Source organism: Microcaecilia unicolor, chromosome 3, assembly GCF_901765095.1.
Source record: "Microcaecilia unicolor chromosome 3, aMicUni1.1, whole genome shotgun sequence".
NCBI classification, from domain to species: Eukaryota; Metazoa; Chordata; class Amphibia; order Gymnophiona; family Siphonopidae; genus Microcaecilia; species Microcaecilia unicolor.
Genome location: NC_044033.1, coordinates 301,942,930 through 301,957,355, shown reverse-complemented (window position 1 = coordinate 301,957,355; position 14,426 = coordinate 301,942,930). Strand labels below are relative to the sequence as shown.

The 14,426-nt window shown below is 46.0% G+C and overlaps 1 protein-coding gene across 2 annotated transcripts in view; it reads left to right on the top strand.

Annotated features, from left to right (window-relative positions):
• LIMA1 (LIM domain and actin binding 1) overlaps positions 1-14,426 on the top strand; it is a 356,250-nt gene that overhangs the window by 37,595 nt on the left and 304,229 nt on the right. For both annotated transcript variants that reach the window (XM_030198238.1, XM_030198236.1), the window contains exon 3: positions 11,382-11,427. In XM_030198238.1, coding sequence (XP_030054098.1) covers positions 11,382-11,427 — 46 coding nt within the window. The remainder of the gene's footprint in view (positions 1-11,381; positions 11,428-14,426) is intronic.

Below are 14,426 nucleotides of genomic sequence, written 5' to 3'. Positions count from 1 at the left end.
TCCCCAACGACGTCGGCGGAGGGAGCTTCGCCGGTGCTGGCGAGGGAGTCTACCTCTCGACGCTCCCACCGTGGCCGTGTTTCCACGGAGTCGAGCCGGGCACGGCTTCAGAAACAGGTTCATGAACTTGTGTCTGATACCGATGGTGAGGCCTCGTGGGAGGAGGAGGAGGACATCAGATATTTCTCTGACGAGGAGTCTGATGGCCTTCCTTCTGATCCCACTCCCTCCCCTGAAAGGCAGCTTTCTCCTCCCGAGAGTCTGTCTTTTGCGGCCTTTGTCCGGGAGATGTCTACGGCCATCCCCTTCCCGGTGGTTGTGGAGGACGAGCCCAGGGCTGAAATGTTTGAACTCTTGGACTATCCTTCTCCACCTAAGGAAGCGTCCACAGTACCCATGCATCATGTCCTAAAAAAGACATTGCTGGCGAACTGGACCAAGCCTCTAAGTAATCCCCACATTCCCAAGAAGATCGAGTCCCAGTACCGGATCCATGGGGACCCAGAGCTGATGTGCACTCAGTTGCCTCACGACTCTGGTGTTGTGGATCTGGCCCTAAAGAAGGCTAAGAGTTCTAGGGAGCATGCTTCGGCGCCCCCGGGCAAAGACTCTAGAACCTTACACTCCTTTGGGAGGAAGGCCTACCATTCTTCTATGCTTGTGGCCAAAATCCAGTCTTACCAGCTCTACACGAGCATACACATGCGGAACAATGTGCGGCAGTTGGCGGGCTTGGTGGACAAGCTCCCTCCTGAGCAAGCCAAGCCATTTCAGGAGGTGGTCAGGCAGCTGAAGGCGTGCAGAAAATTCCTGGCCAGAGGGGTATATGATACCTTTGATGTTGCGTCCAGGGCCGCTGCTCAAGGTGTGGTGATGCGCAGACTCTCATGGCTGCGTGCCTCCGACCTGGAGAATAGGATCCAGCAGCGGATTGCGGACTCCCCTTGCCGAGCGGACAATATTTTTGGAGAGAAAGTCGAGCAGGTGGTAGAGCCGCTCCACCAGCAGGATACCGCTTTCGACAAGTTCTCCCGCCGGCAGCCCTTCAGCATCTACCTCCTCAGGTAGACATTTTTATGGGGGAAGGAAGACTGTTCCCTACTCTTCTGGTAAGCGTAGGTACAATCCTCCTTCTTGACAGCCTGCGGCCCAGGCTAAGCCCCAGCGCGCTCGCTCTCGTCAGCAGCGTGCGCCTCAGCAAGGCCCCTCGGCTCCCCAGCAAAAGCAAGGGGCGAGCTTTTGACTGGCTCCAGCAGAGCATAGCCGACATCAACGTGTCAGTGCCGGACGATCTGCCGGTCAGGGGGAGGTTGAAACTTTTTCACCAAAGGTGGCCTCTCATAACCTCCGACCAGTGGGTTCTCCAAATAGTCCGGCAAGGATACACCCTCAATTTGGTTTCCATACCTCCAAATTGCCCACCGGGAGCTCAATCCTACAGCTTCCAGCACAAGCAGGTACTTGCAGAGGAACTCTCCGCCCTTCTCAGCGCCAATGTGGTCGAGCCCGTGCCATCCGGGCAAGAAGGGCTGGGATTCTATTCCAGGTACTTCCTTGTGGAAAAGAAAACAGGAGGGATTTGTCCCATCCTAGACCTAAGGGCCCTGAACAAATATCTGGTCAAGGAAAAGTTCAGGATGCTTTCCCTGGGCACCCTTCTTCCCATGATTCAGGAAAACGACTGGCTATGCTCTCTGGACTTGAAGGACGCCTACACGCACATCCCGATACTGCCAGCTCACAGACAGTATCTGCGATTTCAGCTGGGCACATGTCACTTCCAGTACTGTGTGCTACCCTTTGGGCTCGCCTCTGCGCCCAGAGTGTTCACGAAGTGCTTGGCTGTAGTAGCAGCGGCGCTTCGCAGGCTGGGAGTGCACGTGTTCCCCTATCTCGACGATTGGCTGGTAAAGAACACATCCGAGGCAGGAGCTCTGCAGTCCATGCAGATGACTATTCGCCTCCTGGAGCTACTGGGGTTTGTGATAAATTATCCAAAGTGCCATCTTCTCCCAGTGCAGAGACTCGAATTCATAGGAGCTCTGCTGGACTCTCGGACGGCTCGTGCCTATCTCCCAGAGGCAAGAGCCAACAACTTGTTGTCCCTCGTCTCGCGGGTGCGAGCGTCCCAGCAGATCACAGCTCGGCAGATGTTGAGATTGTTGGGCCACATGGCCTCCACAGTTCATGTGACACCCATGGCCTGCCTTCACATGCGATCTGCTCAATGGACCTTAGCTTCCCAGTGGTTTCAGGCTGCTGGGGATCTAGAAGACGTGATCCACCTGTCCACGAGTTTTCTCAGATCCCTGTATTGGTGGATGATTTGGTCCAATTTGACTCTGGGACGCCCTTTCCAAATTCCTCAGCCACAAAAAGTGCTGACTACGGATGCGTCTCTCCTGGCGTGGGGGGCTCATGTCGATGGGCTTCACACCCAGGGAAGCTGGTCCCTCCAGGAACGCGATCTGCAGATCAATCTCCTGGAGTTACGAGCGGTCTGGAATGCTCTGAAGGCTTTCAGAGATCGGCTGTCCCACAAAATTATCCAAATTCAGACAGACAACCAGGTTGCCATGTATTACATCAACAAGCAGGGGGGCACCGGATCTCGCCCCCTGTGTCAGGAATCCGTCAGCATGTGGCTCTGGGCTCGCCGTCACGGCATGGTGCTCCAAGCCACATATCTGGCAGGCGTCAACAACAGTCTGGCCGACAGGTTGAGCAGGATTATGCAACCTCACGAGTGGTCGCTCAGTTCCCGAGTAGTGCGCCAGATCTTCCAGGTGTGGGGCACCCCCTTGGTAGATCTCTTTGCCTCTCGAGCCAACCACAAGGTCCCTCAGTTCTATTCCAGACTTCAGGCCCCCGGCAGACTGGCATCGGATGCCTTCCTCCTGGACTGGGGGGAAGGTCTGCTGTATGCTTATCCTCCCATACCTCTGGTGGGGAAGACTTTGTTGAAACTCAAGCAAGATCGAGGCACCATGATTCTGATTGCTCCCTTTTGGCCGCATCAGATCTGGTTCCCTCTTCTTCTGGAGTTGTCCTCCGAAGAACCGTGGAGATTGGAGTGTTTTCCGACTCTCATCACACAGGACGAAGGGGCGCTTCTGCATCCCTACCTCCGGTCTCTGGCTCTCACGGCCTGGATGTTGAGAGCGTAGACTTCGCCTCTTTAGGTCTGTCAGAGGGTGTCTCCCGCATCTTGCTTGCTTCCAGGAAAGATTCCACTAAGAGGAGTTACTTCTTTCTATGGAGGAGGTTTGCCTTCTGGTGTGACAGCAAGGCCCTAGATCCTCGCTCTTGTCCTACAAAGACCCTGCTTGAATACCTTCTGCACTTGTCTGAGTCTGGTTTCAAGACCAACTCTGTAAGGGTTCACCTTAGCGCAATCAGTGCATACCATTACCGTGTGGAAGGTAAGCCGATCTCAGGACAGTCTTTAGTTGTTCGCTTCATGAGAGGTTTGCTTTTGTCTAAGCCCCCTGTCAAACCTCCTACAGTGTCATGGGATCTCAATGTCGTTCTCACCCAGCTGATGAAACCTCCTTTTGAGCCACTGAACTCCTGCCATCTGAAGTACTTGACCTGGAAGGTCATTTTCTTGGTGGCAGTTACTTCAGCTCGTAGAGTCAGTGAGCTTCAGGCCCTGGTAGCCCAGGCCCCTTACACCAAATTTCATCATAACAGAGTAGTCCTCCGCACTCACCCTAAGTTCTTGCCAAAGGTTGTGTCGGAGTTCCATCTGAACCAGTCAATTGTCTTGCCAACATTCTTTCCCCGTCCTCATTCTTGCCCTGCTGAACGTCAGCTGCACACATTGGACTGCAAAAGAGCATTGGCCTTCTATCTGGAGCGGACACAGCCCAACAGACCGCCCAATTGTTTGTTTCTTTTGATCCCAACAGGAGGGGAGTGGCTGTGGGGAAACGCACCATATCCAATTGGCTAGCAGATTGCATTTCCTTCACTTACGCCCAGGCTGGGCTGGCTCTTGAGGGTCATGTCACGGCTCATAATGTTAGAGCCATGGCAGCGTCGGTGGCCCACTTGAAGTCAGCCACTATTGAAGAGATTTGCAAAGCTGCGACGTGGTCATCTGTCCACACATTCACATCTCATTACTGCCTGCAGCAGGATACCCGACGCGACAGTCGGTTCGGGTAGTCAGTGCTTCAGAATCTGTTCGGGGTTTACAATCCAACTCCCCCCCCCCCCATAGGCCCATTTTTATTCTGTTCCAGGCTACACTCTCAGTTAGTTGGATAATTGTTAGGTCAATCTCAGTTATGTCCTCGCCGTTGCGAGGCCAGTTGACCATGTTTGTTGTTTTGAGTGAGCCTGGGGGCTAGGGATACTCCATCAGTGAGAACAAGCAGCCTGCTTGTCCTCGGAGAAAGCGAATGCTACATACCTGTAGAAGGTATTCTCCGAGGACAGCAGGCTGATTGTTCTCACAAACCCGCCCACCTCCCCTTTGGAGTTGTGTCTTCCCTTGTTTTGTCTTGCTACATATGGGACTGATGAACACGAGCCGGTTCGGGCAGGAAGACGGCCGCGCATGCGCATCGGCGCGCGTGGACTAGCAAAGGCCTTTGCTAGTGAAGTTTCCGATTGGAGGGGCTGCCATGGACGTCACCCATCAGTGAGAACAATCAGCCTGCTGTCCTCGGAGAATACCTTCTACAGGTATGTAGCATTCGCTTTAGGGTAGTTGTGGAAGGTGGGTTTTCATAAGTGAGTGGGTTGCTGAGGTGGATTAGTGAGGTTATTGGTTCTCCTTGTAGGCTTTGTTGAAGAAATATGTCTTCAGAGATTTGTGAAAGATATTTGTTTCGTCGATTTTTTTCAGGTCTGTAGGTAGTGCATTCCATAGCTGCGTGCTCATGTTGCATCAGCTTGTATTTTAGTCCTTTACAGCTGGGAAAGTGCAAGTTAAGAAATTTGCGGGATGATCTTGTGGCGTTTCTGGGAGGTAGGTCCACGAGGTTTAGCATGTAGATTGGGGCGTCTGCGTGAATGATTTTGTGTACAATCGTGCAGATCTTGAACGCAATGCGTTCCTTAAGTGGGAGCCAGTGAAGTTTCTCTCTTAAGAGTTTTGCACTTTCATATTTAGTTTTTCCAAATATGAGTCTGGCAGCAGTATTTTGGGCAGTTTGGAGTTTTTTGATAGTCTGTTCTTTGCAGCCAGCGTACAGTGCATTGCAGTAGTCCAGATGACTTATTACCATTGACTGTACTTCTGCTTTGGTACTTTATTACTGGATCTTTTTCTAGCTGGCAAGGGCTCTTATTGGCTTTTTTCTCAGTCTCTACCTGCTGGAAGGCGTACACAACCCATCAGTCACATTCTGGGCTGGCAGTCAGGTTTTCAGGATATCTACAATGAATATGCATGAAAGAGATTCGCATATAATGGAGGCAGTGTATGCAAATCAAGCTCATCCACTCTGGAAGCTTATTGCCCCAAATCCATAGATAGTGCAAAACAAGATTCTTTCAACAAATGTACTTCGTTCCTGAGGAAAGCAGTAACTGTCCTGTCGGGACCCTTTTCTACAATTCTCGGAGTCCGGAGTAACGATACGTAGTGTGCCTTCCTTCCTGCCTAAAGTGGTTTCAGCATTTCACCTGAACCAGCCCATTTTTCTTCCTTCCTTTTCTAGGGAAGATTTCCCAGACTCCTTTGGGCAGTTGCATCTTTTGGATGTCCGCAGGATGCTGTTGCAGTATTTACAGATGTCAAATGGCTTCAGGACTTCTGATCACCTTTTTGTATTGTTGACAGGTCCTTGATGCGGGTGTCCGGCGTCTAAGGCCACTATAGCCCATTGGCTCAAGGAAGTCATTTTTTTCTGCATATCTGCTTTTAGGCCGGACTCCGCCTGAAGCGTTTAAGGCGCATTCCACGAGAGCGATTTCCTCCTCATGGGCTGAAACGGGTGCACCCTCTCTTCAAGAGATCTGTAGTGTGGCTACTTGGGCTTCTCAGCTCTCATTTGTCCGGCATTACAGGCTGGATGTTGCAGCGAAGCAGGATGCTATTTTTGGAGCACAAGTGTTTGCTCGCAGTGTGGCCTGTTCCCACCCTACATAGGGATTGCTTTTGTACATCCCATCAGGTAATGGATTCATCTGCTGCTGATGACAAGGAAGGGAAAAATTAGGTTCTTACCTTGGTAATTTTCTTTCCTTTAGTCACAGCAGATGAATCCTTGATCCCTTCCTGTCTGACTTGTTTTTTGTTCTGATCTTTCATGAGATATAGATCTCATTGGGAGACGTTGGATACCAGTTCTCAAAATTCTACATGATGTTCTACTACAGGAGGTTGAGTTCATCCTTCCTTTGTATGGTTATTGCTCCTGTTCTGGGGCGTTTGTTCGCTGTGAGGAAAGTTTATGTTGTTATACCTTTATGGTTCACTCTGCTTTGGAAATCTCCAATACTGAAGGCAGTTGGGGCTAGCCGTCCAAGAGGCACTATGGTTTTTCAGTGTTCTCTATCTCCACCTGCTGGTAGGCGGATACAACCCATCAGTTAATGGATTCATCTGCTGTGACTAAAGGAAAGAAATTTACCAAGGTAAGAACGTAATTTTCCCTTTTTGTCCTGTGTTTTTTGTCTGATAACAAACTCTGAATATCTTCAAGAACTGATGGAAGAATTCCATTTGTATGGAAACTTTTCAGTCTTAAGGTGAGACAAGCAGACTATCAGTCCAGTAGACTGTCATGCCAGTGTAAAATTTTACATGGGTTGTCCAGCAGTCTGTTGTGATAGACACAAGTCTGTTCACCAAGAACTGTAACCAGCTTCAGCTTCATCTCCACTTCAAAGTGACCAAACTCATCACTGTTCTGTTTGGCTGGAGACTAGTAACCAGTTCAACAAGCACAGGCTGCTTTCAGTGGCGTAGCTAGGTGAGGCGCAGGGGGAGCGGTCCCTCCCCCAAACGGATTTTTAAAAAAACGGCACCTATACAGTCTTGAACCAGCGGGGCTGACACATTTTTAAAAAAATTTGCACTTTCTCCCTGTCCTCTCCCTTCCCACCCCACCGTTCCATGGCATGCCTCCCTCCAGCCCAACACCACTTTCAGTTCTCCCCCTCCCCCAACTGTCATGCCTATTTTGAGCAAGCCCTGCAAGAATAACTAGCTGCCTGATTGACGCTGGACCGGGCTCAGATTCCTTGCACTGCTTGCGTCACGACTCACGAGTCCCTCCCTCACGCACAGGAAGTGTCTGAGAGGAGCGGATGGTAGAGGGAAGGATCTGAGTCTGACTGACGCTGGCTCCGGCAGCATGCTATCGCTGCAGGGGCTGGTAAATGAAGCAGGTTTGATGGCGGTCCGGGTTGGGGGGCCAGAAAGCGGCACTGGACTTGGGGGGGAGAAAGAGAGAGTGGAAACAAAGTGGTGCTGGACTTGGGTGGGTGGGGAAACAAAACGGTTCTGGACTGGGGAGGAGAAGAGAAGGGGGAAACAAAGTGGTGCTTGACTCCGGGGGGGGGGGGGGGCGGGGGAAGAGAAGAAGGAAACAAAGCAGTGCTGGACTGGGGGGGGGGGGGGTTGGAGAGAGAGGGGGAAAACAGTGGTGCTGGATTCAGGGAGGGGAAGAGAGAGGGTAAACAGAAAGCGGTGGGGACTCGGGGAAGGGGGTTGAAGGCAAGGAGGTTAGATGAAGCAGGAGACTGGGGAGGCTACCTAGACTTTTGACCCAAAACAATAGTAAACGCTATTGAAAACAATAGCAAAACATTGTTAGCAATAAGGGGTTGCCTATGTGTGGTTGTCCATATGTAAAAAGTCTAGAGCTGTTCTAGTTGGATGGGTGCCTTAAAAGGCGGAATACAAAATGTATATTTTTTTATTTTTTGGATTTGTTTTTACAGCTTTTCAATTTATTTGAAAGCTTCCCATATCTAGATTTAAATACCATGAAATAAAAATTGAACATCACTAAAGCAGCTTTTAGTGATGTTCAATTTTTATTTCATGATATTTAAATCTAGATGTGGGAAGCTGGTAGAAACAAGCAGTTATCTCTGTATTTTGTGCTCATTTTCCTGCACTCTTCTATACAATACAGATGTAGAAATTTCAGTGAGAATATCCTGTTTCTTGATCTTGATTTTAACTGTTCATCTGTTTCTGTAATATGCCTTTGGGAAGCCTAGTGTTATAAAGATGGGATATATTGAAATTAAATGGAAATAGAATTAAACTCTCTTTCCATTGGGGCACATGGAATCACATCTGCCTCTGATGTCTGTTTTGGTCACTTGGTGGCCCTTTACTAACATCTCTGCATGAATACAGGGGGCATCCCTATAGCCAGCCCGTCCAAATGACACTGATTTAAAATGTAGAACAAATTAGTACTCTAATCGATGAACCCAATACTTCCTCTGTGTACATCCATATGCTGCACAAGACAGCATGTTTGAAAATAAGTGAGATTAAATAAAAATGCTACCAACAATAAAGAACGACAACAAGGATGTAGCAGCTCATAGATTTGCTTGCTTTGCTTTGAACGTACTAGATGATGGCTGCGCAGGGATAGGGAAAACATATAGCTTAATTGGCTTCAACTTTTTGATGTCATCATCCCATCTCCTGTTTTCTTCAACCTTCTTGATGTCAGACGATGGGATTGGAAGGAGGCAAGGGAAACAAGGAGGAGATACCAGACCTTTGGAGGGGGGACAAGGGGAGGAATGAGGAGATGCTGGATCTAGGCAGAGGGAAGGAGCAGAAGATGGAAGGGACTGGGAGAGGTTGGGGCAGAGGGGAAGGAGCAGGAGACTGATGGGATTGGGAGGGGTGGTGAGCAGAGGGAAGAAGCAGTAGATGGATGGGACTGGGAGAGGTGGGGCAGAGGGAAGGAGCAGGAGATGGATGGGACTGGGGGGTGGGAGAGGGGAAGAAGCAGGATGTGAAAATAGGGATATAAGAAGAAGGGCAAGAAAAGGGAATGATGTGGGGAAAGGTTGAGAAATAATGTGAATGACCTGGAAGACTGGAAAGAGGATAAGAGGCATTGAAAAGGGATTGGGGTACTGGTGAGGGGTATAGGAGAAGGGGATAAGTTTCTGAAGGGGGTTGAGTTAGGGTAGAAAGGGGTTAAAAAGATGGTGAAAGAGAAGCTATTGGGCATGGGGTATAGGGTAACAGACAAGAGTGACCTTGGAGGCAAGGGAGGGAAGGAGACATGGATGGAGCTGGGACCGATAGGGTGATGAGATGCAGTGGAGAGTAGATGATGACAAAGAGAGTGAGTATAGAGGATGGGAATTGGGGACTAATGAAGTGGGTGAAAGATGGGAGAGGAACTTAGGAGACTGGGTAAGGTAGAGATAGAGGGGGGAACGGGAGTGCTGGAAAGGGAATGAGAGGGAGATGGTCAAAGCCAGTAGGTAGATGGATACTAAGGACTAAGGAGTGAGAGAAAGGTGTGTGTGTGGGGGGAGGGGGGGAAACATAAAATAAAAGATCAGTGGCAGACAGATGCAGAGAAGGACAGGAAGAAGACAAGAGAAGAGCAAAGAAACGGAAAAGCCAACCTGGAAAAGAATTTAGGAGAAGACTGACACATGAAAAGTGGAAAAGAGACTGTGACCAGCTCAACTAGAAGAATAGAATGCTCAGACAACAAAGGTAGAAAGCAAAACATTCTTTTTAATTAATGCTTTTTAAGGACTAAGATGTGCCTGCTTTATAAAATGTACATTTTTTTGTATTGTATTTTGCAGAGTACAGGAGAAAAGACATTTCTGTTTCTCTTTTACCAGTATTTGCACTGCTTACAGAGTCTGGCTTTCTTGAAGAGATCTCTATATTTCATTTTTGTGGGCATGCTTTTTGTGGTTCCCTATTTTGTATCACATGAGGGCCTGTCCGTGTTCTGCAAATGTGACTGAGGTGACAGATTCTGCTAGCGTGTATTGTTTTGTGTAGGAATGTGTAACAGTCCAGCATGTTCCATTTTCCAGTAGCAGGTATATTGGTGCTCTAGGGTCCGGTGTCTTTTCATAGGTGGGTTAGGGCTCGTGTGTTAAGTTTTCTGTATAGTTTTTGAGTGTCTTTTTTTGTAGGGTTTTGTGTTATTTCATAACGTGTCGGGCCTTATTGTTTTTGATATGCTGGCTTCATATTCAGCATTTTAGTCTGGTGTGTGTGTGTTTTTTTTTAAATAGCCTTAACGACTATGTATGAGATGTAAATATGCAAATGTGCCAAGCTACACCCTTTGCTCCCCAAAGTGAAACAGTCAAACTATGCCCATGTCTGGCGCCTATTTTACAAAAGTCTGCTCCCCCAGACATCAAAACCTAGCTACGCCTCATAGGCTGTATTCCTTGAACACCAAAATTTAAGATGAGACGATCCACTGTTTGTGTGATGAGGTTTGCTGTAGCAAAATCCTGTTCCAGGTTTTGCTGTTTCATTTGGTTTACTGAGAAATCATTTAGGTCTCTCTGCCACTTTTACTTTTTACTTTTAACTGCAAGCATCAGAAGTAACTAAGTAGTAAAAATTGGTAAAATTATTACTTCTGTAAAAGTAACAAATTTTTCCCATTCTTTACAAGTAAAAGTAACAAAATTTTTACTTAAGTACAATAACTAGTTACTACTGTGTACAACACTGTAGATGGGAAGGCACATGCACGCACAGTGTGATCTTCAAAGGCTTCTGGAAAGTTTGCTGGGAAGTGTACCGAGCCTGGCTGAATTGGATCATGTCCTGTTGTCCTTGGAGAACACCTGCTTCAGGAGAGATTAATATATTTAATGTGCAGTGTGCTTGGGATAGCTTATTACTTAAGGGAGGGAACATATGCACGCCTAGTTCCTATATAGCAGTGTGTCTAACTTAATTGTAACTTGATGTATTCTGAAAAAAGTTTTTTTTAACTTGATGTATGCTTATGGTGTTTTATGTAAGTGGTTTTGAAAGTATTAAATGAGGGAGTGATTAAAATGTGGGCAAGCTTTGACTTGATTTTGAGATGGCAATAATTAGTCTAAATGTTTTCCAGATGTTGGTGATATCATCAATGATCTCATATCCCTTATTGAAGGTTATTCATGTGGTATTCGATGCTTCATTCAGAAATGGAGCAAACCTTAAAAAAAAAGCTAAAGATATTAGAGGGTATTTTTCAGTTTTATTGAAACTTGGGACTTCTGATGCTTCAGCTCTTCAGCCTAGCACGTTTAAGTTGCCACAGTACAGTTACTGAGCCTTTGGGCAGGCCTAAGTATTTCTATTAATTGCTTTCACTTAATGGGGGATGTCTGTGAAAAGCAGGAAATATAAGGATCTCTGCAGTTCATATTAAGTCTGTGTCCTTCTGCTTTTAAAGGTACCAGAAAGCTGCAGAGGAAGCAAGTGCAGATAAGAAGAAACATGTAAGTACAGTGCTTTCAAATAAGTAGACCTGACTGTATTATTGCATACAGACTTTGGGAACCGTGCTTGGCCTGGGATTTGAAAGCCACAAATACAATACAGTAAATTGTGGTGGGACCAAGATTGATTCATTACACAAGTTTCTGTCTTGTGTTATGGGGGGTTGTGTACTTTTTTTTTTTCTCTTTTTAATATTCCTGCACGGAATCTCTCTTCAAGATGAAGAGAAGGAAGATTAGGACATAATTATCAGATATCCCTTTCATCCTTCCTATTTAGATTCATAGGTTGCACCAGGGAAGCCTCAGAGGATTCCTTGGGATGTGTACAATACATCTCTGTCTTGTTATATATCTAAGACCTATAATCTTCTCCCCTGCCCCTTCTTAGGAGACCAATTCTAGCTAGTTTATGCAAAACATTTAAATTTTGTTTGCCTCTTGGCTCTATAGTTTTCTTGGTCTTTTGTTCTTAGATTGCTTTTTTACTTACACATTTCTGTACTGTTTTGATCACATTCTTTATTTCTAAATATTTTCCTTTCAAAAGTCACCACTCAACAGTTATAGGCATAATTTACATCAGGGGTTCTCAACCCGGGACACACTTAGCCAGTCAGGTTCACAGGATATCCACAATGAATATGCATAAGATTGCATACAAAGAAGTTGGTGTATACAAATTTATTTTATGCATATTCATTGGGGATATCCTGAAAACTTGACTCTGTGTGTCTTGAGGACTGGGTTAAGAAACATTGCTTCAGGCACAGGCAGCTCCTTGTGACTCTGGGCAAGTGACTTGACCCTCCATTGCCCCAGGTACAAATAAGTACCTGTATACAATATGTAAGCCGCATTGACCCTGCCATCAGTGGGAAAGCGCGGGGTACAAATGTAACAAAAAAAAAATAGTGTGCTACCTGCATAGTGTTGTGATAAGTATTTATACACTATCACTTGATTACCTTTGTGATAGAAGATTTTGGAAAATGTATATGCAAATTGAAGTTAAAACATGAAAGTTCTGTTGGTGATTTAAATCACCTATCTAGAATGTTAATATTGCTTTAATGCTTTGAGACAAGTACATTTTCAAGAAAATTACTTACATTCTTCTGATCAGTGTTCTGGAAGTTTTTGGTTTGTTCCCATGCGTTTAATAGTATCTAGTTTTTCTATTTTCAGAAGATCTGCTTTTGTCCATTAATCTTTTTAAAAGTACAGGGTCAAATTTAAAATTTTGGTTCCCATAGGCAAAATCAGACAGCAGATTCCAAAGAGCAGTAGGGGGAAGTATTACAAGTAACAGGTTGTAGAGCCAAAGGAAGGCAACGGGTTCCTTAGTATTCACTCACTCCTTCATGGCTGCCAATAGGTCAGGTTTTCGGGATATCCATAATGAAAATACAAATATGCATGTATGTTCATGAGAAATATCCTGAAAACCTGACCCACTGGCAGATGTTGAGGACTTGGAGTGCAGAACAAGGCTTTAGTGCCATAGTGGTGCCCCCTTTGAAGCACCTACATGTTCATGGCCCTAAAGTGAGTGGGAGCAGGCTCCCATCTAGCCTGAATATTTTGGCACCCTAGGCAGTTGTCTCTGTGACTAGGCCTAAATCCTGGCCTGCCAAAGGAGCAATATTTTAAAGGATTTATGCTCCTAATTTTGAAAGCTATGCTTTTAAATTGGCCTCTGAAAATTTACTAAATTTATACTCAGAATTTCAGTAAACTCAATTTTAGGAACATAAAATTTGGGGGATGACAGGAGTGGATTTAGAGCAGAGAAATATACTTAGTAGCTTAGCACTGATTTTTAGCATTAGGCTCATAAATTAGGATTAAACGTAGGCATATGAATAGCAGAATAATGTTTCAGCTCCTAACTAAGGTGAATTTTCAGCTGAAAATAGGTCGCAAGCATAGGAGCCTAACTTAAGGGCTCAGCCATTTCTGAAAATTGGACCCATATAGTCTGAATTTATGCGACATCTTGGAAGTGTGTTAACTAAAATTCCAGCACTGTCCGGATTTCTCTCACAGGGGTACAGCTGGTCCATGTGGTCTATGATGACACATGACTGCAGTAACTAATTCTAGTATATTGTCTCTCTGCTGTTTATGGGATGTGGTCATGTTTGCTACTGATAAACATCAGTAACATTTTTGTCAGATTACTATCTGTGCTCTGGAAATATTTTCCAGTTAATTTATTTCAGTATTGTGTGGTATAATAAAACCTTGTTGAGGCCAAGATTGATTAATTACACAAGTGTCCAACTGAGCTCCTGCCTGTCTTGTGTTGTGGGGGTTGTGTGCTTTTTCTTTTTCTTTCTTTCTTGCATTTATATCCCACATTTTCCTACCCGCGGGCAGGCCCAGTGTGGCTTACAACAGTAAAGGGCTGAAAAGGCATACATTAATTTGGCATAAACAATCAAGTACATGGAAGTAGGAGTGATCAGTAAGTAATTACAGAGAAGGGGAAGGGGTAAGAAAGTGGAGGATGTCATTAAGGTAAGTACAGTTCAACAGTTAGGGATGCAATGGGTGGGACTTTAGCGTAATCTATTCCAAATAAGGTGGTCTTGAGTGCTTTCCTGAAGGTCAGATGATCGGAAGTAGTTTTAATATTCCTGCACGAAATCGCTTTTCAAGATGAAGAGAAGGAAAATTAGGACATCATTATCAGATCTCCCTTTCATCCTTCCTGTCTAGATTCATAGGTTGCACAAGGGAAGTCTCGGAGGATTCCTTGGGATGAGTGTATATGCTATTGCTAGAGCTTGAAACATTGAACCCAAATGTGTTGGCTGCACCCTGCAAGTGGAGGAGGCTTACAACATGTCAGCTCTTCTGCTGAAGAATTTGAATTTAAAGGATATGGAGCAGTTAATGGAGGGGCCACAGCAGGAACATCAGTTAACTCAAGCAGTTTTGTAGAGACTGGTTATACGATTGAGCAGAGAGTTTTTGTGTCCAACTTTGAGGCC